This window comes from Carcharodon carcharias, chromosome 10 (assembly GCF_017639515.1).
Source record: "Carcharodon carcharias isolate sCarCar2 chromosome 10, sCarCar2.pri, whole genome shotgun sequence".
NCBI classification, from domain to species: domain Eukaryota; kingdom Metazoa; phylum Chordata; class Chondrichthyes; order Lamniformes; family Lamnidae; genus Carcharodon; species Carcharodon carcharias.
This window is the reverse complement of record NC_054476.1, coordinates 28,326,653-28,342,309: the sequence shown is the minus strand read 5'-3', so window position 1 is coordinate 28,342,309 and position 15,657 is coordinate 28,326,653. Positions and strand designations below refer to the sequence as shown.

The following is a 15,657-nucleotide window of genomic DNA, read 5'->3' as shown; positions in this document are numbered from 1 at the left end:
CTTTTTTGCAATCCCTGGCCTGATCTACGTTCCGGTTATCATTACCCAATTTACTAGCCTGCTCTATTACCTTGTTGTTTCCTTTTGATTTACCACATCCCCTCTCACATGATCCTTCTCTCTCTCTCTCTCTCTCTCTCTCTTCCCCACCTCTGCCCCCCTCCTCTCCCCCTGCCCCCCCCAACCATTTAGCTTAAAGCCTTTGCTACTGCCCTAATTACACAATTCACCAGGACAGTGATCCTTGTACAATTCAAGTGAGTACTGTCCCAGTGGTACAGCTCCCACCTTCCCCAGTATGATGCCAGTGTCCCATGAATCGAAACCCATTTCTCCCACACCAGTCTTTGACCCACGCATTCATCTCTGTAACCTTATTTACCTCATGCCATTTGCATATGGCTCAAGTAATAATCCAGGGGTTACTACTTTTGAAGTTCTGCTTTTTAATTTAGCCCCTAGCTGCTCATACTCCCTATGCAGAACCTCTTTACTAGCCCTGTCTATGTCATTGGTACCCACGTGGACCACGACAACTGGATCCTCCCTCCCACTGCAGTTCCTCTCCAGCCCAGAGCAGGCAACATCGCCTTCTGGACTCTCACTCTTGGCTGCAGAGAACTTTGTCTATCCCTCTGACTATACTATCTGCTTTTACCACTACATTCCAATTTACTTTACCCACTTGAATGGCTTCCTGTAGCAAGATACCACGACCAGTTCGCTCGTCCACCTTGCAGCCCCAGCTTCCATCCACACAAGCTTCAAGAACCTCAGACCCGTTGGACAATTGCAAGGGTCGAGAGTCCTTCACTTCTACCTTCCTGATCCCCTTACCTGTCTCACTCGCAGTTATCCTCCTGTCTCTGACCACTGATCAAATCAGGCCGCCCTATCCTACAGAGTGTGACTGCCTTCTGTAATGAAGCGTCCAGGTAACTTTTCCTCCTCCCTGATGCATCGTGGTGTCCATAGCTCGGCCTCCAGCTCATTGAATCTGAGCTGAAGCCTCTCGAGCCACAGACAGTTCCTGCAGATGTGCTTGCCATGGATCACACTGACGCCCAACAGCTCCCACATACGGCAGCTGCAACACATTACCTGCTCAGCTATCTTTGCATTTTAATTTACCTGTTTGTTTTAATTTATTTTAATTAATAAAGCCTATATCTGCTTTACTATTGTTATTAAACTTTACTGCTAATAAAACCTTACAATTACTAATAAATTACTAGAGTTTTGAAAGATAAACAAGAAAAATACTCACCAATCAATCACTTTAACCTGTTTCCCTGTAATTTTCCCCGTGATTTTTCTTAGAACCGGGCTGGTAGTCTCCCATTCCTCCTTGTACTGTTTTGTGTTTTGTTGGGTCTCCTCTCTCCCTTTCCTCCTTGTGCTATTTTAAGCATCACTGGGTGAGCTCTCTCCCTCTTCCCCCTTGCGATGTTTTAAGCCTCACTGCGCCCACATTCTCCTCCTCCTCGCACTGTTTTATGCTTTGCAGGGTTCGCTGTCTCGCTCCTCCTTGATAGTGGTGAACAGTTGTTTATCAGACTTGAGATACTGTACACAGTGGCGTTTCCCAGGGGCTCGGTGCTTTTCTTGATATACATTAAGGTGACTTGAGGTGCAGAGCACAATTTCAAAATTTGTACATAAAACTTGGAAATGCTGTGAAATCTGAGCAGGATAATGATAGACTTCGAAGAGGACATGGACAGGTGAAATTTATGTAAGGAAGTGCAAAGTGCTCCATTTCGGCAGGAAAATTGAGGACAGGCAATATAAAATGAAGGATACAATTCTAAAAAGGGGGCAGGAACATTAGGACATGGGGTTATAGCCGCACAAATCATTGAAGGTGATGGGGCAGATTGAGAATGTGGCATACAGGATTCTAGACTTCATAAATAAAGCAAAGAGTACAAAACCTTTATAAAAGACTGGTTTGCCCTCAACTGGACTATTGTGTCCAATTCTGGGCATCAGACTTAGGAAGGATTTGAAGACACCGGAGAGGGTTTATGTCATGAAAATATAATAATTTTCATAATATTGTAATTTATTGTAAAGGTAAGTTAATAGTGGGGTTTGCATTAGTTTCTGTGTAGCGTGTGTATGGGTTTTAATTGAATTGCAGACAGCTGCTCTGGGTGCTTTGATGTATCAGAAGGGAACTTGGTTTGAAATGCTAAATATGTAAACATGGCTGAAGTTTTAGAATGTAAAGTGTGAAGAACATTTGCATTTTTAGATAAAGCAGAGCAGTGAATTTCAAAGAGATGGTAAGTTGTTACACCTAGCCAACAGAGGCTAAGCCAAGCAGTGTGTTTATTTTTTCCCAAAAATTACTGATAAATGAGTGCTTTGAAAGATTTATATTGTGGAAAAAATAAAGTTGCAAAGACATTTACATTAAAAAGGGAGAAACCTGTATAAAGGAGATGAGGTTATGTGTAAGAAGAAGGCATTCTAAGATTAACAGATGTAAAAAGCCTCCAGCTTCTTTGTACTAAGCTGCTGAATCCAGGAACCGAAGCTAAGAGAATTCATTTTGATTATCACTGTCCAGGGTATTGCATGCTTTACCTGGGTCTGTTGAAATCTATGTTGTTTTACTGTTGCCTTAACAGAGGTGTAACTGGGAGCTAGATTAATTAGGCTAATTAGGAATTATCATAGCAGTAATTTGTACACCTATGCATGTGCTTAAAATCATTTATTCTATTAATAAATGTTTACTTTAGTTTTGTTAAAAAAAAACTCAAGACTCGGTGGACTGATTACTACTGAATTCAAGGCACGCATCTCAAAATAAAAATACAAATTGCAAAACAGTTGTGGCAGTTGTTTCAAGTTTCCCTCTGGGATTTGAGCAACTTAGCATTTACCATCTGCTGTGCCATAACAGTTCAAAAAAGATTTACAAATATTGTTCTGACTGAACATGAGGAACTTCATTAACAAGGATCGATTAGAGAAGTTGGGATTGCTTTCTTTCCAGAAGAAATGGTTGAGAGGAGATTTGATAGAAATGTTCAATATCATGAGAGGCCTGGACAGAATAGATATGTAGGATCTCAGTCCCAGGACATTCCAGCAGGAGTTCCTCAGGGTAGTGTCCTAGGCCCAGCCACCTTCAGCTGCTTCATCAATGACCTTTCCTTCATCATTAGTTCAAAAATGAGGATATTCACTGATGATTGCACAGTGTTCGCCATTTGCAATTCCTCAGGTACTGAAGCAGTCCGTGCTCATATGCAGCAATACCTGGACAACATTTGGGCAAGTAACATTCTTGTCACACAAGTGCCAGACAATGAAAATCTCGAACAAGAGAGAATCCAGCCTCCCTTTGACATTCAATGGCATTGCCATCACTGAATCCCCCACTATCAACATCCTGAGGGTTACCATTGACCAGAAACTGAACTGGACTAGCCATATAAATACTGTGGCTACTAAAGCAGGTCAGACGCTGGGAATTCTGCAGAGAGCAACTACTTCCTGGCTCCCCAAAGCCTGTCCACCACCTACAAGGCACAATTCAAGAAAGTGATGGAACATTCTCCACTTGCCTGGTGAGTGCAGCCCCAACAACACTCAAGTTCAACACCATCCAGGACAAAGTAGCCCGCTTGATTGGCAGCCTATCCACTTCCTCCACCACTGACGCTCAGTGGTAGCAATGAGTGCCATCTACAAGATGCACTACAGTAATTCACCAAGGTTCCTTCAACAGCACCTTTACGTGACCTTTACCACCTAGAAGGTCAAGGGCAGCAGATGCATGGGAACAACACCACACACCATCCTAACTTAGAACTATATCACCATTCCTTCACTGTTGCTGGGTCAAATTTCCAAACAGCACTGTGGGTGTACCTACAACACCTGGAGTGCAGCGATTCAAGAATGTAGCTCACCACTGCCTTCTTAAGGGCAATTAGGGACAGGCAATAAATGCTGGCCTAGCCAGCAATGCCCATATCCAGTGAAAGAATATTTTTTAAAACCGCTCCTATTGTTGGAAGGATGCCTCCAGTTCTTTTGCCGATATGAGGAAAAAGCTTTTTACGCAATGAGTGGTTAGGATCTGGAATGCATTGCCTGAGAGGGTGGTGGAGGCAGATTCAGTTGTGGCTTTCAAAAGGAAATTAGATAATTACATGAAGAGAAACGATTTGCAAAGCTACAGGGGAAAAGAGTGGGACTAACTGAGTTGCTCTCTCAGACAGCCAGCAATGACAATAGCTGCCTCCTGTATTCTGTTCTATTCTATAAAATTTGAATTTTGTTCTGTCTGCAGACTGCACTGGAGAATTTTCCTGAACTGACGACATGTGCCTCAGGAGCAAAGGGCAGCAATTCGAATATGTCCAAAATTAAATTGAGTGGTAAAAATTACAATAAGAAGACGCTCCAATCATTAAAACAGAATGCTAAGGGCCAAAAGGTAAGACCTTCTGTACTTTGACTAAAAATAGAAGCCTAATGTACTTTTTCCTCCAGATTGATATATTTTCTACCACATGGGATCAGAAACTATTTCAACAAATCTTTCAAAATTTCTACAATAATGCAGTCAAACTTATTCAGCTGTAGATAGTATTTGCTTATTAGTCAATCATCTCTTTTCCTTCATCACAGCTTCTAAAAATAATTTTGTATAATAAATAGCTCTGTCCAAAATAATCCCATTGACGTTTATAAGCTATTTCTTTTAAATATTCCCAAATGTGTCACCTAAGCAAAATGCCTCTATGCATCATAGAATCTTGGAAATTTATGGCACAGAAAGGGACCATTGTGCCTGTGTCAGCCTAATCCCACAGTTCAGCTCGTGGAGCTTTTGTCATGACCAGTGAAGGCATGTCCTATTCAAAACTTTAAGTGTGGGCTGCACTCAGTAAATAGTTTCCTGGAACTATGTTTTATTTGAAAATGAAAATTAATGGGACTATTAAGATGGATGCCAAAACTCAGCTGACTTTTGCAATTTCTTCATAAATTTCTTCATGAAAATTTCTCTGGAAAGTTCTCAGATGTAAAAGGTTTTCTCAGGTGCAAAGTGACCATGCTTAACAGTTCAATGGAAAAGATTCAACAAATAATGACTGCCAGATTTGTCAGAGCCGTGAGGCTGGAATATCAAATAAGGTCTTCCAGTGCATACCCTGGTATGTCAATGGGTTACCAATCATTCCCCTATTGTGTATCAGTCATCCTGGCTCCAACCCATTATGTGGACAATGAAACTTGCCATCATATGACCGAAACTAGCTTCTGACACTCAACCCTTTATTATTCCAAGACCAGAGAGAAACTGAGTCAGACTCCACCAACCACCTATGCAGAAAATTAGTAGAAAAGGCTGTAAACCCATGCCTTTTTTAAACCTAGAGACTGGCATCAAAAAAGTCACCCAGCCTGATTTCTACTCCAAATCCAACTGTAAAGAAACTTGATCTCCTGGTAAGAAGAAGCTATAAATGACTAACTTCACGACTTGCTGAACACCCATCTCTTCAAAGGAATCCGACAATCTCTGATGTATGACTAGTTACTGAAATCACCTAAACTATCCTTTTGGAGTGACAATCCCACCTTTGGTCTGAAATAATTGTTCTTCCTACGACGAACCAAGCCTGTGAACTACGATTCCTTTGTTTACAACTTGTGAAAGTACACTATTCTCTTTAACCGTATTGTTCTTGTGTGTGCGTGTGTGAGATGTGGTGTCAGACTTTTGGGGTGAATGTGTGAATAAATAATCCTCTTTATTTAAACCTGTGAAAGCTTACTGCTGTTATTTAAATTAACCACACATGATTTAGGGCCTAAGAAACACACTGATTATGGGCAGTAAGGGAAAGGTTCTAAGGGTTTCAGTTCTCTCCCGACCCTGTCCAGAACACTTTTTACAGGTTCCGGCACTTCCAAATGCATATCAATATACTTTTTAAATGCAATGAAGGTTTCTGCTGCTACCACCCTTTCAAGCAGTGAGCTCCAGAACACAACCAATCTCCAGGTGAAAAACTGTTTGTTTATCTTCCCTTTAATCCTTCTACCAATTACAGGTACTTTAAATCAATGTCACCAGATCTTGACCCCTCTGCTAAGGGAAGTAGGTTCTTCCTACCCACTACATCTGGACCCCATGGAATTTTATACTTCAATTAAATCTCCCCTCAGCCTTCTCTGTTCCAAAGAAAACTGCCACAGCCTATCCAATCTTTCCTCATAGCTAAAATTAACCATTCCTGGTACCACCCTTGCAAATCTTCCCATTGCCTACCTCTGTAGTGCAGTCACGTCCTTCCTGTAATGTGGTGACCAGAACTGTGTGTAGCACTCTAGCTATGGCCTAACTAGTGTTTTATACAGTTCTACCATAGCCTCCCTGTTCTTATATTCTATATGTTGGCTAATAAAGGAAAGTATCCTGCGTGCCTGCTTAATCGCCTTATCTGTCTGTCTTACTACTTCCTGGGATCTTTGGATATGCACTCTGCTCCATTACACTTCTCCATATCCTACCATTTATTGTGTACTCCCTTGCTTCGGCTGACCTCCCCAAATGCAATACTTCACACTTCTCCAGATTTGCTACTTTTCTGCCCACCAGACCAATTCATTGATAACTTCTGAAATCTACAGTTTTCTTCCTTACAATCAATCACACAGCCAAATTTTTATGTCTGGAAGCTTGTTAGTCATGCTAACTACGTATAATATTTCTCCTCTTGACATCAGCAAGATGTTGAAGAGTAAATGCAATAATACTTTATGAAAAAAGGCACAAAATCCTAAGAACACCTGCCAAACTAACAGGGCATCCTGAAGGAGATTTGGAGAATTATGAACTAACAGTCTCAATAATTTTATTTCAAAAACACTGTTCCATAATGCTACTTGATAGTAAACTGAGTCATGCATCAGCCTTAGCTTTTGAGACTACACCATTGAAGTAAACACATTTTTCCTTTCTTTGCACTTCCATCCTGTTGTTTTGTTTACACTTTACCCTTGACCTTGGTTGGTCCCACACAGATACGAGCATCAGCCATGCAGTTGAAACATTCTCTGGAATGGGCCCTGTTTTGTTTCTATTACAGGAGTCATTCTGTGTTATTCTGCTCTATACTCTTTATTTTGGTAAACTTGGTCAGGATCCACCCATGAGTGATGTAGATACCTTCACTCTTATAAATATATTCTATAGAAGTCTTGAGTGTAACAGCTAACTTAAATACTTTTTTTTTTACTGTTGAGATAATTTGCATTGCCTAGAACTATGGCTTTTATTTTGTTTCATATAAATTTAAGCATGAAATTATTTTACAATGTGCATGTGATGTAACTTTTGAAATGATTCCACCATGCAATGCTGAAGATGCAATGAGTTAAAAATGTGGCAAAAATGTCTGAACTATTTCAGATTATAATTTCAATGATTCCCCATATAAGTTATCCAGGTAATTAGCTAACGAATAAAAGCACATCTAATGTTTGTCATCTCAATGCTGTTAATATCTGATCAGATGTTTGCATTCTGCTGCATTATAACCATATTAAGTGGTTGTGTGATTAGTTAACACTTTCTACTGAATTGTAAAATTTTGTTCTGTATTTTAAACTTAGGAGTTCACTGTAGATCAAGAGAAATTGCAGTGCTGTACTTTATATCACACACTTCATCACCATAAATATCACACCTACCTGATATGCAAGAAAGAGGTCAGTATTTAACATTCTGCAATGTGTAGTATTAGTTGAATTCATTTAATTTTATTAAATTGCAACAAACTAAAGAAGATCCCAGGGTAATTATATAAATCCTGGATTTAAAAATTGAGACTTTGGCATTTCTTGTAAAAATGTGCTTTGTAATCAGCACTTGATCAAAACTGTGTTCTTTCCTCCTAAGATTTTGGTGCATCATCTCAGAGCACAGTTCTTTCATAATAAATGTTTTCAAGTTAGCACTGTAAGTTTAAATAAAATACAGAAATTCCACTGATATTCCATTCTATGGTGGTTACAAATATGAAAGTTAATTATTTGGTCTGCAAAAGACTACATTATTTTCTAACAATTGATAGATAAGGGTGTTTGCATGTTTAGTCTATCTAATATTGTGATCCTGTTACTGTGAATAGAAGTAAGTTGATGTATAAAAAGTTATCAAAAGTTTTTTCTATTTATATTTGAAGTATACATCAATGCAAAGCCAAATCTGCTGTACACATTTACTAAACTTTCTAATGTTTTTCGACTATTCTTTTGGACAGGCTGCTTCCATTCTAAAACAGAATAAAGACCTAGGCCAAGTTGAAACAATCCAGCAATGTATGGAAAATGAGAAATGGGTGGAGGACCTCTTTGAAAAATTTGGTGACGTTCTGACACAAGCACAGCAGAAGTGTTCATAACGTACATATGAGATTTTTCAACGGTCTTACCTATGGCACTAACAAAATATCATGGAGACGTTGAAGTGAACTTTGGCACTCTAGTGATGCCAGACTAGGCCTTTAATAGTGGCACTCATGGGCTTTGATGAACCTTGTTTTTTGGCCCAAAGCTACGCAGACATGGTGGTCAAGAAAACACATTTTGGCATTGGGGAGTTTATTAATTATTATGTCAGTAACCACATTTTTATGATGGCCAATGTTTTTGATTTATTTGTATTCTGTGAACCTGAGATATTGAGTAATGTCTATTTCCAAAAAAAGAAAAAAACATTAAAAAATAAACTTTTGTGACCGATCAAAATGGCAAGGCATGCACTAAGTATATTATGATTTTCTTTATTAATGTAGTTTTAACACTTTAGAAAACTGTTTTGTTCAACAAAAAATGCTTTAAATTTGATAACCTGCCTCTTACTGACCTACAAGACAAGGCAGAGGCAATCATATCTTTCTAATGTCTGCCTACCAAATTTCCATATATATTGTAAAGAAGGTTAGTGTGTCATGACATTCTTTACAGTAAATTTGCCATCAGAAAATATATAATTTTTGTTGCGTTACAGACTCCTTTTACATTTGAAAATAGCAAGTTCAGGAAACTGGACGTGGAGTTGGTGCAATTCTGTGACCATTTGTGTCAGTTCTGGTGATGAACACATCTGTTTTCCCTGTTTTGAAGAAAAAAATATTTTGCCTTTATACCCATATTTCTTTAAAATAAATTGTACATTTTATCTCATCAATAATTGTATTTTTCAGAGAAAATATTGTGGTTTGAATTATGTTCATTTATCTTTGTAATACACTCTGCATTGTTTCCAGTAAATTCTTTTCATTTATATGTTGATCACATTGTATACTTTATATGCTGAGGTAAACTACTATTTCTGTTTTCCTGTTAATACAAGTTTGCTTCAGTGTGTACCAGATATGCATATTGGACTAGTTTTGCCTTTTAAGTGTAGCTGTGTTACACATTGCAATTATTTTCTGATACATGAAAATAAATTTCCTACTAAACCTAAAGCCAAAAAAGTTTATATTGTACTATGAGAACTGTTTAACAATTCAACATTATGTACAGTATATTTGTAAATGTAGTTAAATTCAACTTGGTTTTGACTGTTACTATGGATAATTTTATCTACAAAATTGTTACTCTGGTGGTTTATCTTTTGATCTGATTGTTGCTTTTCATTCTATGAATCATGATGTTTTACTCTACCAGATTAACCCTTAAACTGTGCACCTTTTTTCAAAAGCCTCTTCCCACATTGTTTATTGCTTTAATTGTGTCTTTTAAGTCATTACTGCTGTAATATTCCCGATATTTTTGAAGCAATGGTGCTAAGAATTTCCCTGTAGATAAAAAAAAATTGAGGTAATAAGTCCATCGTCATTTAGCAATACAGGACAACTTGAGTATTGCTGAAAAAAGCAATATGTCAAAGCTTTTCATCTTGTGCTCATCAGGACACTTTACAAGAATAACAGGGTAAGGGGAAGACAACATTTTATACTGTATGAGAGGAGAGTGCACAAAACACAGTGTCCAACATTAGATGTGATTCTGCGATTAGACAACATTTGCTAAATAATCTCGCTGCTAAGAATTATGCTGACAACCAACTAAAGATTGTCAGTCGGGTTCTCAGTGGTGCATTTGCATGTACTGGAAGCTACATATATTAATAGACAGGGTCCTGTTCTTTGCAGACAGAAAGAACATGTAAACACATTACGCCTGTTTCAGCTAAACAAATAAGTGACAGCCACTTGCTGATTCTGGTCAAGGCATTGCCCTGAGGAATATCAAGGTCAAGCTGCCTAGTTTAAATTTCAAACAATGCTTGGCAGTTAACTGTCAGTCACCATCACTAAGTCCATTCTCCTTAACATGCCTCTACCGGAGACCACTGGCCAACCAGTGTTCATACAGTATGAACTATTGCTTTCCCATTATGTTGGTATTCTTGTGGTGTCCTGATGAGTGCAAATTGGAAAGCTTTGACATGTCTCTTTTTTCAGCAATAATAAGCTCATGGTGGGAATTGAACGCTTCCCTACTTTTAGTGACCCACTTTCAGCATCAAATGCTGCTGTCCCTGTTAAGCACAGTAAAATTTAAGGTTAACTCCCATCTACAGAAAGCTTGGAGGTGTGATATTTTCTTTCATCAGTTACCTTTTTCACCATTCTGATTGCGGTTGCCAGTATTGTGGAGTGATGTTTGACCTGGTCTCAAATTTTTGAGTGTCCAGATTCAACAGCAATGTTTATATGTAACTTTATTGTAGTATAACAACCCAACGCACTTCATAGGAGCATTTTCAGACAAAGTGTGACACTACATGCAGTACCAGGACATATAACCAAAAGCTGTAGCTTTTAAGGAATATCGTAAAGGATGAGGGGTGGACAGACTTAGGACAGGAATTCTAGAGTTTAGAGCCAAGATAGTTGAAGGCACGAAGGAAATTGGCAGGCGTAAGAGGCCACAAAGGGGTACAGAGATGGGGAGTAATGAGGCCATGAATCATAAAATAGAGGCATTGCTTCACAGCAAACAAAAGGTGATAGGTTAACTGGGCTTTATGTGAGTCGGACTATGGGTAACAGAAGTTTGCATAAGCTCAAGATTCTGGATGATGGGAGGCTGGCCAGGAGAGCATTGGAATAGTTGAGGCTGGAGGTAACATAAGCATGGATGAAGGCTTCAGAGTATATTGGCTGAGGCAGAGAATATTCCAGAGGTGATGGAGAGGATGTGGACTTGATTTGCCTACTGTAATTTTCTGAATGTACTATGCCCCCAAATATTTAACTAGATTTTCATGAACATAAAGTCAAGTTTGCCTTATCACCATGTATAATACACAACCAGAGTTTTGCAATGCTACAGTCAGTAACCCTTTATTGACAAAGATAGTGAACTAAGCTAAAGGGTTTGATCCCAAATTAGCAAAATGGTTTTGCATTGATGAGGCATTTAAAAACAACTAAAATGCTGCAGCTTACTTTGCATTTTTTTAGCTGATTGCCCTCCCTGCTCCGTCTTTCACTTACTCTTGTTTTATTTTCTTCAAGCAAAAAATTCCTGGTACTTCGTCAAAATGACTGATCTGGCTGTGTCTATCCCAGAAAGAAATGCATTAATATTTCTGTTTTGCTCACCCTGCAATTAAATATAGTAATAAGGTAGAATAAACTATGCTATCAGTCACTTGTAGTATAGAACTTGCATATTGCTGAAAAGAGACATGTTGCTGAAGCTTTTTGTCTTGCACACATCAGGGCAAACGAAAGAAGACCAAATTTCAAACAATCAATTATTTATACTACAGGAAAAAAAGGCACTGATTGCAAAGTCAACTCTGGTTGGGACATTGCCATGGAGAAAGCAACGGGTTCCTTGTACTTTCAGGTCATTCAAAAAGGGGCACAGGACTTTTTGCAGATAACAGGCCCCTGAGTGAGTGAGAATGTATGTATGTGTCATTTCTGGCAAGCATAAATGAGCCACAGTGAGAATATGACTTGATTTATTGAGAGTGTAGGATTAGCACATTCAGGATTATTCAGTAAGTGCTGCCCAATTGCAGCACCATCTAACAGTGGACGTTTTGGGTTTTATGAGCACAGGTTGATTGTGTACTCTGCCTATTACAGACAGCTGGAGGAACAAATTTTATTCAATCAGCCAGTCATTGGGACATATGCCCTATGTACCTGGCATCACATTGATATTGAAATTCATATGTGACATTGCTTAATTGTGTGGCAGGCAGAACATCTTTGGATTGACAGCAGCATCTGTGGAAAACACCACTCATGTTGCCACTGCATAGTAGCAGCGTGAAACAGCTTGCTCAACCTGTTCAGCAATATTCAAATTATGTTATTCGAATATGGATATATAAAGTTAGAGCCATTAGCTAGAGCCCATTCCCACCTTAGTCTGCTAAATAGTTGGCTCCAACATGTTTATCGATCAATCGAGTAAAGCATGTGACTCTCAAAAGGTGGGATTCTTCATACTAATCATTAACACAATAGAGAAAAGAGCAAGTTACACGGCAGCCTTCAGACTTATAATAGAAGTTGCTGAAAACCATAGTAACACTGACAGCACAAAAATTGTGTTAAGGCAAACAGACTTTAGACATGAAGTGACAAGGTAAAGTTCTAAGTAAGCAAAGGACCCTGGACATGGAAGAAAGGTTCAGCAACCACAGCTTGAGCAAGACACCTGGAATATATTCAGTGTCAAGTAAGTGAATGTGCAGTCAACACAAGAAATTTGTTTGAAAGCCCTTCAGGTAATGAGAGATTTGGACCCTAAGAGCAATCTTCAAAGCATATAATACCAACTCTTCATGCAAAGGCACAACATATACATCAATGCATTTCAATTGCATAATGCCTGATGATTTTTAAGATAAGCTATGTGAGTAGTAGCATCATGCAAAATGGAAAGGAACACCACTATAGTGCCTCCAATGCTGCCAACCTGGATCAGACATCCCTCAAATTTGATGGTCTATCATCTTAATTTCAACTGTCAATGAGAAGAATCATTTTGTCATGATTGGGGCATATGGAGATGCAATGAAGATGCTATCATATGTTGTCTCCAAACAAAAGCTCTACCAAAAAAAATCAAGGCATGATTCATGAACACAAAAAGTTTGGATGGTTGAAGCCTTGACCAAAGTCTGGTGTGGAACATGTGCAAAAGTAATTAGGAAGGTAGATCGAATGTTGCAAGGGGGATGGAGTATAAAAATAGAAGTCTTGCTACAACTGTAAGGGACATCAGTGACATCACACTTAGAATACAGTGTACAGTTCTGGTCTCCTTTCTTACTTTGAGGCAGTTCAGAGAAGATTCACTAGGCTGATTCCTGGGGTGAAAGTGTCTCATGAGGGAAGGTTGAGCAGTTTGGGCCTATACTCATTGGAAATTAGAGGAATGAGAGGCGACTTATTGAAACATAGGATTCTGAGGGGATGTTTCTTCTCCTGGGGGCACCAAGACTGGGGGCACAGTTTAAAAATAAGATGTCTCCCATTTAAGACCCAGATTAGGAGAGATTTATTCTATCAGGGAGTTGTTAGTGTTTGAAATTCACTTCCCCAGGGAGCAGTGTCATTGAATATATTCAAGGCCAGGTTAGACAGATTTTTTTATCTTCGTGGAAGTTCAGGGTTAAGTGGGCCAGGCAGGAAACTGGTGTTAAGGCCACAATCAGATCAACCATGATCTTACTGAATGGCCTACTCATATTTTTTGTGATTTCATAACAAGGCCCCTCTTGGGAATGCTGTACGCTGGTCCTCGACACTTTTAAGTGTCATTGAATGTCATGCGTCAAGGATATCCTACATTAGAAGTGCACAGACCTTGTCATTCCCATCAAATTTATATCAATTCATTGTTTTATCCCCACCTTTGAGCCTATTTTGATTTTATCTCCCACACTGTCCCCTCCCCCCACCCTCACTAGGGCCAGCTGTCACTTGGTCATCATGCTTTCTACTCTTACCGTCACCATTAGCACCTCCTTTAGCCAGTATCACCACCATTATCACCCCTTCGACCTTTTGTTTATGACATCATTTGCAATCTCTCCTTTGCTTCCACCTATCACTGGTCCTCTATCCAGCTTCACATGTCCCACTCCCCTTAAACAGTATATATTTCACCACATTTCTACTTCTCTTTGGTTCTGAAGCAGAGTCATATGGACTCGAAATATTAATTCTGTTTTCTCTCCACAGATACTGTCAGACCTGTTGAGTTTTTTCCAGCAATTTTTGTTTTCGTTTCAGATTTCCAGCATCCACAGTATTTTGTTTTTATACAAGTAATGAATGTCAGCTGCAACTGATTATTTAAACAGCAGACACAGCAAAAGTGGAGCGAGTAGCTCTCCTCTGGGATAGGTGCATTTGCGCTGTTAAGCAACCTGAAGAAAACAGACCTTTTCCTCATTCTCCAATTAATTAAAGAAGCCAAGGATGCCATTAATACATCTCTGATCCTACATGACTTTAAGGAGTGTCTCACATGTGCCATGGGTGGTTCAGAAGACAACATCTTCTGGGGTAACTTTGCTGCTGGAGTAGAATGAAGATGATGTCTCTGATGATGCCATTTATGGTAATGACGAGAGAGAGATATGAAGCAGTCCGGGGATTGTGTAAAATTTCCAGAATTTTTACAGCACGGAAGGAGGCCAGTTGGCCCATTGTGTCTGCACTGGCTCGGCCAAATGAGCAATTTACTTAGTGTCGGTCTCCTGCCTTCTCCTAATAACCCTGGCATTGTTCCTTTTCAAATAACAATTTAATTTCCTTTTGAATGCCTCAATTGAACCTGCTTCCACCACATTCTCAGGCAGTGTATTCCAGACCTTAACTACTCACTGTGTGAAAATGTTTTTTGCTCATATTGCTTTTGCAAATTACCTGAAGTCTGTGCCCTCTCATTCTTGATCCTTTCACACATGGGAACAGTTTCTCTCTATCTAATCTGCCCAGCCCTCATGGTTTTGTATATCTCCATCTAATCCACTCCCAGACTTTTTTCCAAGGAAAACAGTCCCACCTTCTCCAATCTATCTTCATAACTGAAGCCCCTCATTCAGGAACTACTCTCTTGAATCCTTTCTGCACTCTCTCCAATGCTATCACATCTTTCCTAAAGTGCAGCAAGAACTGATACAATGCTCCAGCTGAGGCTGAACCAGTGTCTTACACACGTTCAACATAACCTTCTTGCTCCTGTACTCTATGCCCCTATTAATAAAACCTAGGATGCTGTTTGCTTTTTAACCATTCTCTCAAACTGTCTTGCCACCTTCAATCACTTATGCACATATACACCCAGGTCCCTCTGCTCCCTTTAGAGTTTTACCCTTTTTATTTTATGTTGTCTCATCATGCTCTTTCTACCAAAATGAATCACTTCACATTACTCCTTTGAGGACAGCAATTCAGACACAGCGCTTCAAGGTTCCCATACGTGTAAATAAATTTAAAATGATCTCAAGCCTCACCAGCAGCTTCTTGTTCATTTTGAAAAACTAAAAATTTATAAAACCCATGCCAACAAACCTGTTTTGATTTGTTACATTTGTAAAGCGCACCCTAACTTTAGATAAATGTT

The 15,657-nt window shown here is 39.2% G+C and overlaps 1 protein-coding gene across 2 annotated transcripts in view; it reads left to right on the top strand.

Annotated features, from left to right (window-relative positions):
• The window catches only part of qser1 (glutamine and serine rich 1), a 130,762-nt gene extending 121,015 nt beyond the window's left edge, over positions 1 to 9,747 (top strand). For both annotated transcript variants that reach the window (XM_041197632.1, XM_041197631.1), the window contains 3 exons: positions 4,313 to 4,459; positions 7,651 to 7,746; positions 8,301 to 9,747. In XM_041197632.1, coding sequence (XP_041053566.1) covers positions 4,313 to 4,459; positions 7,651 to 7,746; positions 8,301 to 8,441 — 384 coding nt within the window. In that variant the 3' untranslated portion in view covers positions 8,442 to 9,747. The remainder of the gene's footprint in view (positions 1 to 4,312; positions 4,460 to 7,650; positions 7,747 to 8,300) is intronic.
• The last annotated feature ends 5,910 nt before the right edge of the window (positions 9,748 to 15,657 follow it).